Source organism: Carassius carassius, chromosome 9 (genome assembly GCF_963082965.1).
Source record: "Carassius carassius chromosome 9, fCarCar2.1, whole genome shotgun sequence".
Classification (NCBI taxonomy): Eukaryota; Metazoa; Chordata; class Actinopteri; order Cypriniformes; family Cyprinidae; genus Carassius; species Carassius carassius.
Genome location: NC_081763.1, coordinates 14,600,062 through 14,622,123, shown reverse-complemented (window position 1 = coordinate 14,622,123; position 22,062 = coordinate 14,600,062). Strand labels below are relative to the sequence as shown.

Below are 22,062 nucleotides of genomic sequence, written 5' to 3'. Positions count from 1 at the left end.
ATTAAAACAATTATTGGCAGACATCAATGTTATTCAATCTGTGTGTGTGTGTGTGTGTGTGTGTGTGGAGGAATTCAGGAACACGTTCTTTTCTTAAACACATGGCATTTCCTGCTTGTGTGTTTGAAAATTCAGAGTAAAGGCACACTTTTTTTATTTTTATCAAAATTGCTATTTAAAACAACTTTCTTTCATAGGGAAAGGTCTGGTAAGATTTCACCCTTTTCACTTCCAAAGTGACTGAGAGATGTACATAAGAGTGAGTTTATTGCGTTTTGCGTCAGGCAGGACAAGTTTTCTCTCGGAGCATCTTGGAAGATAGAGGATAGATCTTTCATATTTACCTGTTACATTGTTTCATTGTCGCCGTCGGTGTATGAATGAGTGAGTGAATGGGTGAATGTGAGGCAATTTGTAAAGCGCTTTGGATGGCCATGGGTCTGTTGAAAGCGCTATGTAAATGCAGTCCATTTACCATTTACTGTAGGTTAAAGCATGCCAGACGCTTCAGGGTGAGAGTTCATGATAAGTGCATCCAAATGAAGAAAATCCTACTGTTCTGAGGGAAAACTGGCAAAGAAAATGATGGATTTTCCTCTCGGTCATTTCAAGAGCTTACCTCAGTCTCACATGGTTAGGAAAACTGCAAGGAGGAGCAATATTTCATATTCCATGTAACCTTGATGGTTGGAATGTGGAAACTTGATGCCTTAGTCAAGGATCATTTTGCACACTTTCATTTGTGGTCTATGAATATTTTAAAACTTATGTTTCTAAATATTAAAACTGATTCTGGAATTTTTTTCACTACATTAATTTACAATATTAATATTTTTTGTCATGGCTGGTTTATGGATATCTATATATACACACACAGCTATATAATTTTAGAAAGGAATACTTATTCAGCAAGGATATTAAACTGATCGAAAATGACAGTAATTCAATTTATATTACAAAAATCTAAAAAAAAAAAACCCTGTTCTTCTGAACCATGTTCAACCTTAATGTATAATGGTTTCCATAAAAAAATTAAGCAGAACAATGATTTTCATTGATGAGAAATGTTTCTTGAGCAGCAAATCAGCATACTGTAGGAGAATGATTTCTGAAGACTGGAGTAATGATGCTGAAAATTCAGCTTTACAGTCACAGAAAAAAAAACCTTTTCAATAAACGCTGAAACAAAACAGTTACATTAAATTGTAATTTCACAAATATTATTTTTGATAATAAATACAGCCTTGATGGATTTCAAAAGCTATAAAAAAATAAAAAAATAAATAAAAAATAGTCTTATTCACCTCAAACTTTGAAACGTTTAGATTAACCTATTAGAAGGTAAACAAACAAGATTCTTCAGAAGTTTAATACAAAATTATCATTTATTTTCTTTAATATCTTGCCAGGCATGCCAATAATACATAAGTAGTCCAACTGGACGCAAGTGCAAACTTATATAAGCACAACTGGTAAAAAAAAAAAAAGAAAAGCTACATTAATATTTCAATTTATTTTCTCATATTAATCAAAATACCACAACTGTAGAAAAATACCCTTTACATTCTTTTTTTAAAATAAAAATAATATACAATTAATCAAAGCCTTGTTTTGCTGTGCTCCGTTCTTCTGAAAATGCAGACATCTCCCACGATTGTCCCAGAAGACTTTGAGTGGTCCTCAGTCATAAGACTCACTCCATCACCGACGACTTGGAAAGTTTACCTCTCGATACCCATGATGCTTTACCAAACACACACAAAAAAATAATAATAACATACAGAATATATTACAAAAAGGAAAAAATTCCTATTGGAAACAACAACAAAAGGTACAAGACATTTGTGCAATTATAGCGAACTTGTTATGAATAAGTGAAGGAAAAAAGTGGTACAGAAACGGTGAGAGAAAAATCAAACAAACAGTGGCTTGTGGGTATGAATGACCATGTTGAACTACTTAAAATGTGCTTGTTGGGAGTTTTAGTACAACTTTATTCCCACCAAAAGTGCTAGAACAGAAGTAGTCTCTGTGAATCACTTCATTAAAATGCAGGTGCCACTTCTAAAGATGCAGAATGATGTCAAATCTACTGTTTGAGGAAAACAGCAGTGTCAGTTCTTTATAATATCTTATAATACGGTGGTCCAGTGAAGAGAAATGATGTATAAAACATCAGTCGATTTATCAGAGCTTTCCATTTCCTTCCTACAATGCAGCAGGCACTTCCTGGGGAGACTCTGACTTGAGTTTTGGACCAAGTACAGACAGCAGAGAAGGTTCAATCCACTAAAAGTATAAACAATCCATTTTGGTGCGTTGAGTTAAGAACCTGGACCAAGAGCTTAAGAATGCTTTATTAAGGGGCTTAAAAATAAATCTGATTCCGATCTGTTGTAGACACACGCGCACACCTCTGTGGTCATAACGGAGGTCAACTCGCATTCACAGACCAGGACGGCTCTGTATCACACACAAGACGTCAGAAAGACTTCGAACGCACATACAGTCGACCGCCACGGTCCAGTCCAAACACGGCCACACCAGTCTGGCAGGTCGTTAACACAGAGGCCCTCCAACTGGCCAATCATGTCCATGCTTAACAGATGAGTTCTTGTTGTATTTCGGGACGAGGTGGGAATGGTTCTGTGAAACTGAAAGTGTCCCGACCCGTCTTCAGCTCCCCCTGGCCCAGCCAGGTGGGATATGAAGGGATGACGACAAGTTCTGGGGAAGGGACAGGACTTTCAGACTCCGATTCGGATTGGCTGGCTTCTTGCTCATCTAGAGGGGCTTCCACAGCGTGGTGATGAGAGTCGACACTTAACCAAGGATGAGTTAAACACTGCTCCACAGTTGGCCGTTTTCTAGAGATAAAAAAAAAAGAAGAAAAAAAAAAAAAAAAAAAAAACATTCTTTGTGATTTATTTTTTTATCTTTTATATCAGATTGTACAACATACATCTCAGAACTGGTCACAACTGAGAGTGTTGGTAAGTCATATTCTCGTATATCATTGTACTGCAAAAGTATAAAAAAAAAAAATAATAATAAAGTTTTGTTTTAAATAAAATTAATGCATCATTTTCAAATAATAGGTTGGGTTATTTTATTTAAAATTAAATATGAAAAAGAAAAATATTGTTTGGGTGGAATAAAAAAAAAATTTTTTTTTGTCGTTCCAAAAATAAAAAAAAAATTCATATATATATATATATATATATATATATATATATATAAAAATAATTTGGTAAGCTAAAATAAACAGACCAGTCTATTTATTGTTTTCCAAAAAAATGTAAAAAAATCCAAAATAAATAAAACCAGTATAGAAATAAAATTATAAAAAAATAGATACAGGTCTATTTTGTTATTTTCTAATAATAATAATAATAATAATTATTATTATTATTATTATATACACATACTTTGCAATAAGTGAGCAAAGACTGCAAATTTGGTCTATGGTAAAGAATTACAAAATGTGAGAAAAATGTTAAGAGTGTGCTTTTTTTATGCAATGATGCACTACACTTCTCATCAGCATTTGGTTTCTCCACCAAATGAAAGACTCTCAGACTGTGTTTTTTCCTTCCACAATTACTCAAATTCAGAATAATTTTTCCATGTTGCTTTAAGCTATCACTTTTGCTCTCGTGCTTTTTCAGTGGTGATGATCTACAAGTATTAAGTTTAATGCAGATTATAGTTCTAGATCAGAGACCCTGCTACTATCAGTTCCCATATAGCAGTGACGACGGCAAAAAGGCTTTCACCATTCATCAGACGCAGCAAAAGAGCCCAGGGATGTGGGGAAAAAGACTGCAAGGATCATTTCACTGGAAATTCAAGATCCAGGGTCCATTACACTTTAATGAGAGATTCAAGTGTGAGATTACATGTCTGGAGCAGAGCCAACTGAAGCCACTCAGTCAATCAGGCTTTGCAAGTTTGCCCAAACAAAACTGGAGAACTGCAGCTTCACAAAGTCACTTCACATTCACACTCACAATTAAGAGCCAACTATCCCTACCTAGGGTTTTTGATGAGCAGGGACTGGATGAAATCCACAGCGAGGTCAGAGATACCCTGAAAGACGTCCTGCGAGTAGTCCACATTGACCTGGGAGACGTTCAGGAAGGTCTCCTGATTTTCTTCTCCCAGGAAAGGTGACTCGCCTGTGAGCATCACGTAAATCAGCACCCCAATGCTCCTGTAGAGGAAAAGCAGCAACACCGATCAGTCAGGCAGAAAAAACATGTCTTCAAATGTGATGTTTTAAAAATCACATGATCATCAGCTAACAGATGAAAAAAAAAGAAAAGTTTTCAAAGTCAGTGATAAATTACCTTTATAAAACATCATATGAGTGTCAAATACACAAACACACATACACGTCTGGACTCTAGACACTCAAAGAGTTCAACTTACCACATGTCAGTAGCTGTGCTGATGGGCTCATAGTCCAGGACCTCAGGAGCTGAAGGAAAGAGAAAAACAAAGGTCTCATTACACTTCATAACACAGCTACACACACACACACACTTCTCAATATCTCAGTAGTCTGATGCAAGTGTTCCAAAACAATCAATGATACTGATTTCTGCAGATTTTCTCTGATTGAGGGAGTCAATAGTCACATGAAGATTTATTAGGTTTTACACAAGCTTTTGTTTTACCCCTCTTCTTCACTACACTGAGCTGACAAGTCTTCACGTGTCTGTTTTTTGTGCGCGGGAGGATTTGAGGTTTGCAAATGAAGGAGGTCCGACTCACCCACATACTCAGGAGTGCCCAGGATCTCCCGTACCTCTGACACACTGTCCACCCGCCGAGATAAGCCGAAGTCGACAATACGGATGTCACCCAGTGGCTTGGCACTCGTCAACAGGATGTTCTGAGGCTGGAGATGACATTACAGGTGTGAGAGAAAGGAAACGTTGAATTACAGAGCAGAACCCGGTTCCCCAATAATAATAATGATGATGATAAAAAATAAACTTTTGGTACTAATATTTCATTTACATTTTAACAGAATTTAAGTTGCATGTGAAAAGTAACCTTCTTTAAATGCTCCATTAACCATTTATCAAACAGTATCCACCTCAAGCATGGACACCACAAAATCAAATGCTTTCATACAGTCTAACATCCCGAGGCATAAAACTAGCTCGCGTGATGCGAGATCAGAGCCATAAAAAGCTTTTACACACCCAATTGGGCATACTTGATGAAATTAATAATGTTACAATTAGATTAAAGCACTTGGCATTATTACAACAGGGTGTTTAAATCAAGCCTGGTTAATTGTCTTAAGCACCCTATCAAAAGTCATTCAGTCCTATTACTTTTGCAAATGCTATCTAACTTTTTTCGCTAACCTACACCTCATGTTGTTATGCAATAAGTGTTAAACCAAAAGATAAATAAATTAAAAAATTAGGGTGTCCTATAACCCAAAACAACAGAGGGCAAACTATTTGTAGTTCCTTTCTTTGTTACACCCACATACACAGACATAAAACAGTGATTTTAATGAATTACTGTGGACATTAATGTATTTGAATTCACACACACATACACCACGTCTCAGGCGTTTCAGCCCTCAAGTACGTTTCTGGCATATTGGTTACAACAAAACTGTTCTGATTCAATCCCACACTGCCAAGAATGGTCAAAACGATGTTTGAGACATTCCAGGCCTCTGGGTGAATCATCATTATGACGTATGATGTGCACGAATACGAACATACAAACAGTACACTCACCTTAAGGTCCAAATGAACTACGTTGTTTTGATGGAGACATGCCACGCCCATCAGAATCTGCCTGGCCAATCGGATGACGTCTTTCTCTGTGAAGGCCTCGTCGTTATCGGCAACACACTGGTTAAAAATCTCACCTCCGGCAGCACTGAAAGAGAAAAAACAAAAAATAGAGTTACAATTTAGAACTCAAATTATATTCTCATGTATTAAACGACCTGATTGATGCGTTTTACTGTGCCAAAAAACAAAAATAAATTCTATTCAATACATCTATGATGAGACACCCAAAAAGACAAACACGCCCTCAACCATCCTAGAATAACAGTTTCAGAGATGAGGGTGAGGTGCCTTTCATTGTCCCATCTGATTTTAGGATTTAAGCCATTTCAAGCATATAATGAGCTCAAAACAATAACTCATAAATTACCAATAAATCTACAGCACACCACCCACATGTGTGGAGTCGTTTGAACTCTACACCAGGTGTTTCCACACGTTATAATTGGGACTCTCCAACAAGACAGCCAATTATTAAATCAGGGGAGACTTGTGTACCGACGGATTGAGAACTTCATCCATGTGTAACCGTAGCAGGGGTGACCAAGAGGATTTGCAGGCAGATACTCCTTTGGGCTATGAAAGATTGGGAAAATCAGGGCCATGTGTAGTGGCCTTCTGGCCGCACACACATGCCCTATACAACAGACACTCATGTACATGCTTTTCCTCTACAGTGGAGAGTCTGTATGGATGATGTGTGTTTGTGTGTTACATAACAGTTGAATCCAGCTGTATAAATAAGGGATTCTGGGTATCGCTTATCAGATGAGCAACTAGAGGCTTATGAAGAATTATACTGGGATATTGGGAACCTTTTGCCGCCCCCTTTAATCAAACAAAAACACAACAACTCAATCCCTTCATGCTAATGGAATAAACCCTTCACTTTAAATTCCCCAGAAGTAACAGTCTTCTGAAGTAACAGCAGCATGTGCAGGGTCAAAATCCTCACAGCCTTTCATGTATGAAAAATATGGAAAAACAGGTTTTGGTTTCGTTGTGCGTGTGAGAGAAAATCTGAAGAATCTATAAATTGGTTCCATGGTCTGACTCGGATTTATGATCGACTCAAGAAGAGCAGCCATTATGTAAAATAAAAATTGCACTTAAAAGGCTGGTGATGCGGACGTCTCATTTTTATTTATTTCACCCGATCAAAATGCCGCTGCTCTGGTAAAGGATCAATGACAGAGGAATTTCCAGTTTACCCCATGGCTTTGAAACCATGAGAATGTGGAGCAAAGTCAAAGATTTGTTGCTCAAAACAAACTTTTTCTGGAACAGAAAGCAAGGTGCATTTTTACAGCCCAAAACAAGGAGATCGCCCTCAAATCTCTATTAGATCCTACAATGTAAATGCAGACTGCTTGAGAGTATGAATCATAGTTAAGATGAAAACTCTCTAACCTATAGTTCGGCCTGTTACTTGATCGGACCCATTTTAACCCATTTACCAGCCAGTCCCAAAACATCCTAAAGTTCTCATGTGACACCAAACATATAGGTACATGTGGCTTTTGAAAAAGTGGCTAGTGTGTATGTAATAGTCATGCTGGTGTTGTTACGACACAAATTTGCGTGGGGTGTCTGTGTGTGTTTGGTAAATGTAATTATGACCCTTCCTATTCTCAGTCTTACAATAGCTAGGGTTTTAACTTTTGCAAGAAAATTCAGTTTGCTTCTGACGACAGAGGATGTGGTGATGAATTGCACATGCAAGCTCAAGTATGTCGCAGCTCTGCTTTAAGAAGAAAAGCCACAGGAAATGGAAATTGAAAGTGTCCTTTTCTGTCTGTGTCTCGTCGGTTTAACTGGTTTTTACTGCCAAACCTGCCCAAATCAAGTTTAAGGATTTAACCAACAACAGAAAACCAGAGTAAAATGAAGTGGATGCATAGTTCCTTACCAAACCAGACAGACTGTTCTGACACGAAAGCAGATACAGAATTTTTGCAAACATGCAGCAAAAAAATATATCATTTTATTCATATAAAAATAGAACTTGTATATCTATATAGGTTACGTGCAAACAGATCAACCAGACCATGACCGATGCAACTGAACTTGCACAACAACTGTTGAGAAACGAGAAGAGTTACCTTCCTTATAAGGTAAACTCACTCCACAGGTTGTCTGCACACATGCCGATGTGCGTGTTTACGAGTGTCAGATTGACATACAGCTGTCTCTTCAGAGGAAGTGGCTTAGCCGTGTGCAACAACTATGACTTTTTTTTTGTGGCAGGTTACCTTTCAGACAGAGATATAATCTACCAATTCTCAAAACCTACGTCATCCAACCTCTCTACACAGATCATCACCCAATATGTGCTGATATTATGCAGAATTTGCAATAACACAAAGTAAGGGGGAAAACTAAATTCCTTTAGCAAATTAAGGGGAAAAATAAGGGAGGTTTCAATGACAGATACACAGAGAGCTTACGAAAGCATTTAAACTAAATGACCTGTCATTTCCTCGTCGTTAGTGAACGTCATCAGCTAAAGTTTTACTGTAAAACTAAAATAGTGTGATTATGCTTCAGCTGAAAATATACAGTAAGCAATTTTCTCAAATATGTGGGGAATACCAAAGTGTTAAATGAATAACTCATACAAGTCAACATTTACAGCCCATGTTGTTCCAAACCCATTTCACATCTTTATTTTTTTTTTTTTTTTACATAATTTCACACTTTTACATTTACCTTTTTTAATTCAGAAATTTCAAAGAATGTCCTAACTGCTCTTTTCCATTTAATTACAATGAATGGATACTGTAGCTTTTGAGCTTTGAAAAAGGACAAAATTATGAAACCCCATAATTTTGTGTTACATAATGAAAGCCATATGGATATATCCAACAACTTAAGGGTGAGCTATTTTCATTTGTGGCAAAATGTACGAGTCATGAAGAGAATTTAGGTCATCAATACTTTTCTTAAAACTCATAGGTCTGAGTCAGGACTGATAAATGTTTTCAGTGATTCTTGAGATGCTCAGCAGAAAATGGCAAGGCAAAGTAAACAGGTTTGTATGATTTTGGCGAGGTTGCAGTGTGGCCAGAAATAATGCAGTCACTTTGCTGTGTTTTCTGAGAAGTGTTCAGATTTGACCTTTCAGAAGGACTGAACACTAGAACGCCACATTCTCACTTGAGAATTTGTTTCTTTGAGTTCTTCTTATGGTTATTGTATTGGAACATTCAGCTCACTCAGTTAAAAAGAAGAACTAGTTCAACTGTGGTCTGTGGTACATCCAGAAAGGTACAGACAAACAAGCTCCAAAACACATGCTTTCAAACAAAAGCATTATGAAAAATTCCTGTTTTGATTTGCCTGCTGTGCCATTCCTTTGTGCCTGTAATTATAATCTTCAAAAGCCCTGGTGACTCGGAATAACAAAATTATGGTGTGCAATGTCCAAGTTTTCATAAAACACTCCACCATGCGCTTAACTTTCACATTCAGGGAATGTCACTACATAAATGTGTGAGTGTGTCTCTTACCACTCTAAGACGAGGATGATCTCTGTGGTTGTCTCATAGACCTCGTGCAGTGCCACCACATAGGGATTCACCTTGGCTGACTCCAGCACCGCGATCTCGTTCAGAATGTCGCCTCGGCAGTCCTGACCCTTCCGCCTTTTCCTTAAGAACTTCGCAGCGTGCTCCTTGCCAGTAGTCTTCTCCACACACTTCTTCACTACTGCAAACTTGCCCCTGCGTGCACAAATATACACACAGTGCAATTAAATAAACAGTTTGGGATTATATATATTATATATATTATATATATATATATATATATATGAGGAGTGTAACGGTTCACAAAATTCCCGGTTCGGTTTGATACAATACACTGGTGTCACGGTTCGGTACGTTTAGATACAGCAAAAAGAAAAATTGGCAGATAAATTTCCTTGATTTTTAAAAAATGTTTTATTTATTAAAACTAACAAAGTATGTTTTTTTTTTACATTGAACAATGATGGAGCTATTCTTTACCCATCTTCTATGGTGTTTTCTTAGAAGCATACTGTATAAAACAAAAACAGCTCCTTATAAAAAAAAATGAAAATGTTATATTAGTTATGAACAAATACAAAGATGTAACTTTTTATATGGAACTCTATAACTCTTTATATTGAGTGTGTTTTTACTCAATTGGTTCTCTATAGGGCTTATGTTTTTTGGAACAAAGCAGGAATTACGGTCTGTCTGAAATTGGCTCGTGAAGGAATATTGTAACGGGGCTCAATTACATTAAGCATGTTCTTAAAACCTACGTTTTCCACTACAGAGTAAAGGCGCTAGCTCACTCAGTACGCGCTGAAGTCTCGTTGCAAAATGGCTAATGCGTTTAACAGACCAGAAATAGAAGATCCTCCAATAACCAACAGGTCTGGTGTTTGGGTGCACTTTGGATTCCCTGTAAGCTATAATGGTGATGATAGAATGAATGGTAAATAGTAAGGTCTCATATCCGCGGATATAACGTAAATGTAGCCTACCAATCACCGTGGTGATGTCTTTTGCCCTGTTTGAATCCGTTGGAAATGTCTGTCTAAATGCTGCGGGGACAGTTTGTTGCTTGTATGTTTCTCCTTTTTTCCGTCTTTTCCCAGATACTGAAACACTAAGGTGATGTCGGCGTAAATGAGTTGACATGTTTCAAGTATTCCCGCTGGTGTTTTTTTTTCGCTGGTGTACCCTAGATGCGACATATCGTTGTTTTTTTTATCCACCACTCTCTTGTCATCACCATTATAGCTTACAGGGAATCCAAAGTGCACCCAAACACCAGACCTGTTGGTTATTGGAGGATCTTCTATTTCTGGTCTGTTAAACGCATTGGCCATTTTGCAATACGCCTTCAGCGTGTATTACTGAGTGAGCGAGCGCCTGACTGAGTAGCCTAACATAAACATATAAGTTGGTGTTTTTTTTCTTCTTCGGGGGTGTCAGGGACGTTGCCTGTTACGTTGTTTGGGTTATTGGGTTACCTTGTTGAACGCATATCATTATATTTCACAATTTTTTTTATTTTCCAAATATAATTAATTAGTCCAACGAACCGTTCGGTCCATAATGCGTACCGAACCGAAAGCCTCGTACCGAACGGTTCAATACGAATACGCGTATCGTTACACCCCTAATATATATATACACACACACAAAAAATACATTTGATTTTGAAAATAAAATATATTAAATAGAAAATGTATTTGTATTAAACATTTGTATTAGATACAGTAATGGGTGTTTTCCCCCTTTATAGGGTTTCATTTATTAAATAGCATGGGACTAGTGTTGCAGACTGCTAAAGACACGTCTTTTTTTAAATGTCTCTTTGAAACACACACAGAATAAGTAAATCTTCAAACCACTTTTACAAGTAAGTGTTCACCAAAAATAAAAAAAATATTTAAAATTGCATGACATTAGAACATGAGGTCCTTATATTTTATGGCTTTTTTGTAGCTTAACAGCCATTATCACCATGATCTGCAACAATACAGCAAAAATCTTTTGGAAGATTCTTAATCCTTTTAACTCCTTTAATAACTTTTACTCTACATGCACAGCAAGAACTGACTTCATAGTTGGTGTTGTCATTTTTTGATCATCAGCCCAAAGATGATGCACTGTGAATATCTTTGTATTCATTCTTAATCTGTCAGTTTCACACTGGCTATGATTATTTTCTTCCTCGCTTTTTCGATTGCAACGAGAGCCTGACACCCAAATGATATGAATGACAGTTGGAGCTGTTGGAGGCTGCTTACACACACACACACACACACACACAGGCTCATTCAGACCGATTTCCTGCCACCTCCCTCATCTGACCTCCCACGCCTCGTCTCTCAGTCAAAAGACACACAGGGTGCTGCATACACACAAAGAACGGGACTGTCAGCGTGGACATTCTCTTGTTTGACAGTGAGAGGGACAAATGGCTCTAAACCACACCTCCTCTTCAGGCAATCTCATAAAGAGACACCAGTTTGTGTGTGTGGTAGAGACCACAACAGACAGACCACCCATTCTTCCATTGAGAGTCAATGGTGTCCACTCCTCCCACCATCTAGTTCAGCCAATAACCAAACATGACTCTTACAAACAAAATAACTTTGGCCAACTTTGCTGTAAGAAAAAGACTAAAGCTAAAGATGTCATACGTTTTTTACCACAGAACATTACATTTTAAAAAAATATGGGGGCTTTAAAAAGCTATTTTTGTTGAGTCTTGGTGTTAACAATTCCCATGATTGTAAAACCATTGAAAAGTCCCTGAAAATTTCCAAGGGTGAAAGCAAAAATGCATCCATTGCCAGTGTTGGTGTAGTTTTCCTGCTAAACGTGAGTGTGGTTGGCAAAGAGAGAGAGAGAGAGCACATAGCAGAGTCTGCACTCAGAACACAGTCAGAACAGAGAGTTTACATGAGTACAAGAATCACATGTAATGGTGCCACCTCTCAGAACAGGCCAGTTGTTCAGTACGTGAGAATTATCCTACACAAAAGTGTTTTGACTAGTGCAGGCATTAAAAGTTTATGATTTCTGAATTGCATTGAGAATTGACAAGGTCAAAGGGCAATGCATTAGTCGCCGTAATTCTGTCAACCTCACATTTCTCCTGCCCTCTTCTTAGAAGTGTGAACAGAGCAGGTTCAAAAGGTCAGGTTTGGGGGGGGGGGGGGTGACATTCACAAACTTAATTTTACAGAATTAATTTTTTTTGTTCAAACCAATAACACTCAGTAATGAAAAGATGAATGAGAAATAAACAAAATACCACAATACTTTGAAATACCAATGAACATGGTCAGCCTTAATCTAAAGCAATGACTCGCAAAAAGAGGGCAGGAAATTTACATTCATCTTTGGAAATGACCCAGATACTGTGGTGGTTACTTCCTGTGAGAGAAAAAAAAAAATTATTCACACAGTCTTCTTTCACGGTCTGTCTCTATAACTCAGTTTCATTCTCATGGCCAGATGGTAGACATGTTTATCCATTCTTTGACTCTCAAAGTAAACATTTAAAAGACCAAACGCATGCACGTGTGCACAAAAACAAGTCCATTTAGATAAAGATATATATAATCTCAATCCCTTATTAAAGGGAAATCGTACAAACCCATCAAGCGAAGGACTGAATCACATGCACAGCTGGCCTGTCTGTTACTGGTATAGCAGAAGACTCAGTCAGCAACATTCCTCACAGAGACCACCTCAGATAGAGGATCACTGGATTCTCAGCTGAACTCATGAACTTTATTGGCTTCCTTTGGATACATGTAGATTACCAAAATAGCAACACGGCAAGAAAAAAAAGGGTAGTTTCATCAAAAAAAAAAAAAAAAATCTTGAAGTCAATTGAAAGCTTGTGAAAAGGTGGAGCTAGGTATCTGGATGTAGTTCCTCAAATAGATTTTGGTGCATGACCAGGAGGTAGGATTAAACTAATTTTTGCATACTCCAGAGAAGCTCCAAAGATGATATGCTTAAAAATACCCTCTAATCTCACTGAATTGGGACACAACTTGTTAGAACTTAAATGAACTAGGACATCCACTACACTGTACGTCAGAGAACCAACTCTGCAGAACTTCAAGGGGAATGGACAGAAGTTTATTTGGTAGATTACATGAACTTTGTCACAGCATCCATTTCCACACCAGTGACAACTTTTGGTACTCAAAACATTAATGAGAACAAAAACTATTGTTATAAATCCGAAGAATTCAAAAATAAGGGGAGGAAAGGACTGGAAATGGAAACCGAACTAAACAGGACTGATAACTAAAGTGATCTTTTCCATCAACTAAACAAGTTGTCTGGGAACAAGCTTTTGGATTTGATCTTGCTAAATAATACGGAAATTGCTGTTGGAGCTTTGTCTCAAATGAATGAAGTGCTGACAACAGGCCCAGATGGTTTGGACATTCATTTAGACAAGAGTGTTCAGTCGCTCGACGCTTACACAACATACTTTTTACAGTTTACATTGTACGGTCTCTGTGTTTGAATGCAAAAATCTAGGCCAACGAGTATATTATAGTCATCTGGAGAGCTAAAGAATGATTTTTAGAAGGTGACCAACCACTAAAAAAAGATTTTCGTTGCACTCAGAGGAAAATCACGAGATGAGCTGGCCCACTTAAACGTGCAGTATGGAATTTTTGGCCACCAGGGGTCACTCAATCAAAATAATAACATGAGACGTACTTTGATGACTTCGGGAAAGAGCGTAGGCTCATGGGAGTTGTTGTTCATTGGAACACGTGCTCTGTCACTCCCCACAATCCTCACTCATTTTAACTGAGGCCGGCGACACACTGGATGCGTGGCGTGTCAGTTTTTAATTCGGCTCCCATGTTAATAGGTTAGAGCTTGCAGACTGCCTGCGTGAGACGTGTGTCTCAGGCCCGGCTCGAGCCGCGCAGAAAACGTGTGCATGCTAGAAATAGAACCGACGCCTATTTTTCACGCGACACGCACGCGTGTTGAAAGCGTTTCCAGGCAAAATATAATAGGAAAATGTTTATATGTAATTTTGTACACAAATACATATTAATTCATGACATTTTGATGTTTGAAAGTCTATAGGTTGACAAATTCAGATACAAATGTAATTTAAAAAATAAATAAATATCGATTTTCAAATATTGCACCTGTCAAACATAGTCTATTTTGCCGTCAATACTGTTGATGGTGTCCTTTATCAGTAGGCTTTATATTTATGTTCAACATGAAGTATAGATATTGTTGTCATGAAGACAAGAGCCTGGTCTGTCGGGGTCTCCCTCTAGGTCAGGGGTTTTCAAACTGTGGGTCGCGACCCACTCGTGGGTCACGGAATGGAACAAGGTGGGTCGCACAAAGTCACTTGGCTGCAGCTAATTTTGCGTTTCAATGACACACAGACACTAACACAGTTCAGTCTAGGGCTGCACGAATGTGACGAGTGGGGCGGGGCCTAGTGCCATGGGAACAGAGCTAGGCCGGTGGAGTGATTGGGAAATGAGCAACACTCACCGGTCTCAAGAACCACGGAGGAGATCGGAAAGATACAAAAGAGGAGCGATGACAGTGAAGGACGAGAGAGGACCAGGCCTGGGTTTTATTTTGTGTTTGTTTTTTATTTGTGCACGGCAGTCATCCGAGAGGGGCTGTCGCGCTGTTTTGTGTTTATTTGGTTATTAAAACTTTGTTTGATTGTCCGCCGGTTCCCACCTCTTTCCACGAAGGAGTCATCGAGGCGGTGGGCTGGAGTGAGTTCGCCCCCCCCCCCCCCCCCCCCCCGGCAACTCACTCCAGCCCACCACATCGAGCACCCTCGGCGGCAGACTCCTTCGCCCTGCTCGATGGCACTGCGGATTCACCCCAGCGGCGAAGGATCTTCGGCAGCGCGCCCCTCCTTCCTCCCTGGCTTCGGCACCAGTGTAAAACATTAAAATCTTCACAATCACAGGAAGAAGGAGGCGGGAACTGGGAACCCACTCATCACAACGATATAGCCCACCAACATTAATAATGAACTGCAATATCCTTAGTGTGATTTTCAAATTGCAATTAAGTCCGTGTGCGTTGCGTGTTTTGAAGGTCTCAGAGCAATGTCATTAAAAGGTTCAATCGGTCTTTTTTTACCTATTTCACAATTATTTTAATCTCCAAACTGTTTTAGATAGTTCTGCTTTGCTTCTTATGCTTTTCTAAAAAAGTGTTGGATTGTGCTCCGTTCTCGCCGACACACACGGAAGGATCATGAATGCAACAAAACACAGCAGCGCAGATCACACTTCACTGGAGTGAGCCTGCTTCACGTTTTTATGGACACTACATATTTTAACGCCAGTAAACAAAAATTAAAACTTGTAAATTTGTAGTGAAATTTTCAGTTGTACTCTAAAATAAAATGGTTATTTTTCTTAAATACTTAATTTCTGTCATAAAAATTTTAAGTAAGATTAGGTTTAAAGTAATTTCACTCGTTGTTTTTTTTTTTTTTTTAATATTTTGGTGGGTCGTGAAATATATTACACTTGTCTAGGTGGGTCGTGGAATGGAAAAGTTTGGGAACCACTGCTCTAGGTCACCTACAGCAGCAGCCGCCACGCTTCTGGCACGCAGCAGAGACGCCACGCAGCCAGTGTGTCACCGGCCTTAGTATTTTGACAATCACGTATTTTCGAACGGAGAGATATATGAATTATCAGACCCCTATCAAATCAATATTCCATCTAGCTATTAGTAATATATGTAAAAAAAAAACGGTTGCCTTTCGTTAATAATTATAATTAGGCTACGTTTATACTATGATATCGAACAAGATAGTGAACTGCATTTGAAGCTACTTTATCCAGCTAGATATAGAACACATGTAGATGTACATTATACTCTACATGAGAGCTAGTCCGTCTGCGTTTTACACAAGACATCATCGTTTCACAAAATATACGGATAGATATAGTTAGCTGAATGGATGCATACCTGTTTATTAGAATGCAAGCATCTCTCTGTAGTTTCAGCTTGTCACAAAGCTCTCTCTATCTTGGAAATGAAACTCCAATATTTACCAGTGTCTCGTTTCTTCTTCGTCCCAAAATTTTCTCAGGTCATTTATTTCACCCATACGTTTGCACTTCACAGAATGTGCAGGCAAAGCATAATCATGATCCATAACTAAGTTATTGATTGAGGTATAAATACGAATATAAACAATATAAATATAAAATATAATAGTCTCGATCAAGGCTAGCTACTACTTTTTCTTCTTCGTCTCGTTTTTGCTTCTGTTCACCTTTGTATTTGGCGGTTCCGCAGGAAGTTAGATAAACTAGAGGGGTCAAAGTTTATATGACGCCATAGACGGGCGACAAAACGGAAATAAAGAAACGTGCCGTGTCTAATTAAACTATAATTTTCTCCGGATTTGAAAGTTCGTGGAAACTGTCGGAATAATGTAAGTACACAACCAAAAAAATATATATAACATAGATATAGTGATATCTGCTATTTTTAAACCAGAAAAATTACATATTGCGCCTTTAACTTAGTGTGAACATCTCTGCTGCAAGAATTCTTTCACAAGAAGATGCATCTTGATATATGATAAAAAGAAGAGAGGAATGAAATCAGATTAGGTTATGCTGAAGGAACGCAAGAAATTTGTGTGACCGTCTCCCTCTGCCTACCCAGTCTCCATATCAACATCCACCAACATCTGCATTCCTCCATTCCTCATTCAATTCACCACTAGATAGACTGAATTATAAAAATAACAGCTTGCCTTGTGACTCATACATGTGGTCTTTTTGTGCACTTTAAATTACAGGGAAAAAACTTGTTAGGATTCTAAGGCATGAGTAAATCGTGCCATCTCGCACGGTTCGGGGCAAAACATTTCAGAGAGAACCAAATGCTAACTAAATCCAGTCCAAATCGAGACATTTTACAACCCAATCCACAAATTACCCAACAAATTGGGTTAAATGATGCAGAAAGGCAATGAAAGTTAAGTCCAGAAACTTGGAAAACAGAATTCACCTAAAGACAGCAGAAAACCAATAATGTGATTGTCAACAAGCACAGCATGGATGTTTAAATGAACAGTTATAGTTATAGAAGTTATAGTGGTCTTGTCTATAATTAGTCAGTGGAGCATTAGAGAACAATGTCATGGCAAGCAGTGCTATATCCATCACACATTGGCCCATGCGGCTCTTAATGAACATGTTTTCTGTGTTTACTTGTTCAGAACACACACTAAGAGGATCCAAGTGTGGTTAGGTACAAGGGGCCCTTGGAAAATGCCAAGAAGAATGCTAGGTGGTTCACCTTTGATTGATCACTAAAGCGATTTGTTAAGATTTGTTCAGAGTCTCTTTTCTGCAGGATACCAATAGTTGGTTACAACTCAATCTGGCTGTAATAATCGATTCAACAGATTCGTCATGCGTCTATAGGCATTTCCCTCACAAATAACAAAAAGAGAGGTCAGTTTTTCAACTGTAGTGCCATGCTGTAAAAAAAAATCTAAATAAGCCATTTATGTCAATAAGATGTTCTTCAATCAGAAGACACTCAAAACACCTACTCCTCGAGATCGTTCAGAGGGACCAACCAATGAAACACTTACTCACAGCAGACACAACAACATACCATCGCGCACACATCGCGAAAAACACAATCAATTGTGACAACACACAACAATCTGTGAAAGCTTCACAGAACTTTAGTGAATGAAAATACGAGTCAGTGCATTTAAGTGAACGACGAAGAACTACCATTGGTTTAAGATAGAAAGACTACTAATTCACCGGTCTGCAACTGAACTAAATGAGTCAGAGAACGGTCCCATTATAATAAACGCAAAGGTGCACAAGTGTGCGATTAACAGGGTTTCGTTTGCAGTATTGACAAGCTGCAAGGGCTTAAATCTATCCAGCTGATCCCCTTATTACACATGCGGGAGCCAAACAAATCTCTATCGGCTTCCAGCTGGCGGTCATTCACCCTCTTAACTCATTCTCACGCAGTTTCTCAAGTTTATGAAGGTGCCTGCGGGCTTATGACTACATTAATTGCACACATTTAAGCTTTTAAACGCGCTAATTTCTCCATACAGTAGATAATCTGCAGTGTTTTACCTGCCAAGCTCTTTGCCGACCAGGTCATAGTTATTCTTGAAAGGGTCGGTCCTTATCCGCGTGCGAATCTTTGTGACCATTCCGTTCCTGTTCATCATTGTGCTGTAAAAAGACCTGCTGCAGGATAATGCCTGGCGTTCTCCGGAGCACTGAGTAGAAATATAAAAGTTTAGTCCATCAGCTCACTATCATAGAGCGCTGTTCAAGCCAACTGTGTTGGGGAAATAATGATGATGCTTAGTTTAAAATTAACTCTTGCACGGGCAAAATTTCAAAAACAAAATATCTGCCACCACAAGTTAATCACAGCGTTTAAAGCGATGCAAAGGTTCTGAAACTATTTAATGGCTTTCAAGAAACTCACAGACCGTGTTAAGAAACGCGATAGTTATTCCGCCGGTGCACACACGTCCAATCTGCCGTAATTCAGCTTGAGAATGCGGACAAACATTCCCATGCACAAGGCTCGTAACCAACTCCGCCCTTAAAGAGCTGGCCAATGGGAGTGAAGAATTCTTGAACGAGGCGGGGTTACAGAATGGTAATTGGCAACTCATAGGATGCAAGTTAAATTGTCAACCATGTGACGTGATCAGATAAAAAGGACCCCAAAACAAACTTTGTACTACAAAAGCACAAATATGGAAAATATACATAGCCTACATAATCTTTTTTTATATATAATATATATTGTAAATACAAACCATGATCCAAAATATGTTATTTTAGCAATAAAATATGTGACATTTTAAGGTTTCAAAAACACATTTTGAGAAAAAATATTTCAACCAAGCTATTTACATCATAGGGTATAAAAATAAATCTGTTGATTCCTTGTTGTCACTGGCAACCAAATAGACAGTGCCCTACCTTGACATGCCTCATACTTTGCTAAATCATATTTCACATAAACACACACACACACACACACACACACACACACACACACACACACACACACACACACCTTTAATATGAAACAGAGTGAATGTGGCAACATCAGTTAAACTCATGGGAGTTAGACTACAGTGTACCAAGTAACAAAAAAGTCACCTTGAAAGTATGAAACCAAAAACAGAGATTACTGGCAGACAGAGAGCGAGAGAGGGTGTGTTCTGGAATGACAGCAATCCTGACACTCATTAGGTAGCCTAATTGTTTTTGCATATACCAATATGTATGTGCATAGTAAATAACTTTAATAAACAATTTTGGTATCCAGGTGATGCAGACCCGACTAGATAGATCCAGACCCTGTTTCTTTAAACCATAAATGTGTAATCAGTTTAAAACCAAAGAGCCAAGTGTGTGATGGCATAAATAGGAGTGAGAGAGCGAGAGAAAGGAGAATGATATCTTGCATATGCCTCCCTGGCTTATGCAAGACTGTTTTTCTTGACCTAAAGTGGTTACTTAAAGTTTTAGGGAATGAGAAGCTCTCCCAAGTCATTCTTTGTTTGAAATGTCTAAACATCCTTAAAACAAGATAAACCTACTTGAGACGTAGAGTTGTGTAAGATGATGAGGTTGTTTTCAGGGAATATACGAATTAAGTTAAGTTTATTATTTTTACCCAGTTCAGAAATAGTTTGGCTGTAGATGTGAGCGGCCATGAGTTAAGATGTGAGTCCTGTTTAAAGACCTCCTGCTTAATAGTTAAACTCTGAGCAATGTTTGCTGGCAGACGTCTGATGGAATCTCAGCTGCTTTGTTTTGCTCTACAGGACCAATGTACCTTGACTGAATATTATTTTTCTCTATCATCACTGCTTTGGTTGCTGTCCATTCATGTGTGTGTGCATTAGTTTGAAAGGTCAAACGGGGACATGCAACTGTGATGTCTGAGCTAAGAAAACACCTTTTGTCATTTATGTGTGCGTCTGTTTGTGGAGATGCCAGGCTGTGTGTTGCTATATGACGTGGAGGCTTGACGTAGCAGTAGCATTGAGGAAAGCGAGCAACAGGCCTATCCATTGGCTGGAGCGCATACAAAGGAACAGAAAACAGAAGAAATCAGGATGAGAAAGAATTGTGGTTTAATCGGCATTGCTCAGTCATGAGATTAAGCATGTGTTGGGGAAAAATAATTTTGCTTTATTGATGATGATGTTCTCTAGCATGATTTGAGAGTGATCCATCTTGTGATTTAATAGAACCAAGAACATCTGATCATCTGTACAAAGACTTCACATGATTAATTTCAAAAATTCAATTATTCGATTAGTGAACTATAATCTTAAATAGAAAAATACATATTAATATACATTACTGTAATAGTATTAATATTAATGTTAATACATTGACATGAACATTAATATTAATTGCATTAATATAAAACTTTTTTCCCATTTTATTCAGATTTTTACAATTGTAAATAGCTAATACATTTTTTACAAGTTGCTAAATCAACAAATATGTTTTTTTTTCATTTTAAACTTTTTAAAAAGTTTTTAAATAAATAATTATTACATAAACATGAATTATATATACATTAACATGAACATTCATATTTATTTATTTAAAAATATTTTGCTTTAATGATTACCGTGTTTTCCAGCATGATTAATATTAATACTAATTTATATTTTTTTATTTTTAATAATTAATATTAATATGCATGTATTTATTTGTTGTTTGTTCACTTACTTCTTTCTTTAGTCATTTTAAATATTTTTATTTGCAGGTTTAAATTACATTTATTAAAGCAAATCATTTATTCCCCAAAATTTGTATGCAATTTCATTTTCTAAGTTACACCCTCGTGTACTTTGGCAGTGTCCAGTGTCCCTGCACTAAAAGAGGGAACCACAAAAGCCTTCTGTTTAAAGCCAACCTACACCCCTGCTACAAACACACACACACACACACACACACACACACACACACACAGAGAAGCTTTCACTTGAACTTTTTCACAAGGTTAACGCTAAACCAAACAGCTTCAATGCAAGTTGTTAAAATGTAATACTGTGAGTAAAAGTAGTTCTCTGAACAGAAATATATTTAATGCTCTATATTCTGAGCTAGAGGAAAGGCCAAAACATATATTTTTTTTACATTTCAAATGTTTCTACTCTGTATAGTTTAAACAGGACTTTAAATCTCCGACTACACATGTAGTCGACTTTTCCATTTTATTATAAACCTTGAAATTCCAGTAGCAACTCATGACAAAGGGACTTTTTTTTATCAAGTTTGCAGGTGTAAGAGAAATGACATCATAATTCAGAATCATAAAATCCAAGTTATCTCTCACAGTGATAAGAGTTAGTGACAAAAGAGCGCTCAACTTCCTGTTTCTTAGGTTCATTAGGTTCATCTGCACGAACGCAAATGATTGTGTAAAAAAAAAAAGATGAAAGAATTTGACAGATAGCAGCAGAGATCTGACCACATCCTGCTCATTTACAGAGACGAGCGCACGCACCTGCATGCTTACAGATACATATGCAGCTAAGATAGAACTATATTTATTCAAATCACACGGAAGGTAAATGTAAATGTCACACTAGGTCACACAAAGGAGCTCTTGTGTTTGGTGTCATGCAATCAACAGTATTGCATAAGCAACCAAGT

The 22,062-nt window shown here is 37.9% G+C and overlaps 1 protein-coding gene across 1 annotated transcript; it reads right to left on the bottom strand.

Annotated features, from left to right (window-relative positions):
* Positions 1-1,366: 1,366 nt before the first annotated feature.
* Positions 1,367-18,984, bottom strand: LOC132149032 (serine/threonine-protein kinase 17A-like). Its single transcript, XM_059557924.1, has 9 exons — positions 18,855-18,984; positions 18,673-18,697; positions 18,487-18,635; positions 9,335-9,547; positions 5,769-5,913; positions 4,777-4,903; positions 4,432-4,480; positions 4,034-4,213; positions 1,367-2,867 (listed from the first exon to the last, which is right to left on the bottom strand). Exons 2-9 carry the CDS (start codon positions 18,676-18,678, stop codon positions 2,600-2,602), a joined length of 1,137 nt encoding a protein of 378 aa, XP_059413907.1. The 5' UTR covers positions 18,679-18,697; positions 18,855-18,984; the 3' UTR covers positions 1,367-2,599.
* Positions 18,985-22,062: the final 3,078 nt, after the last annotated feature.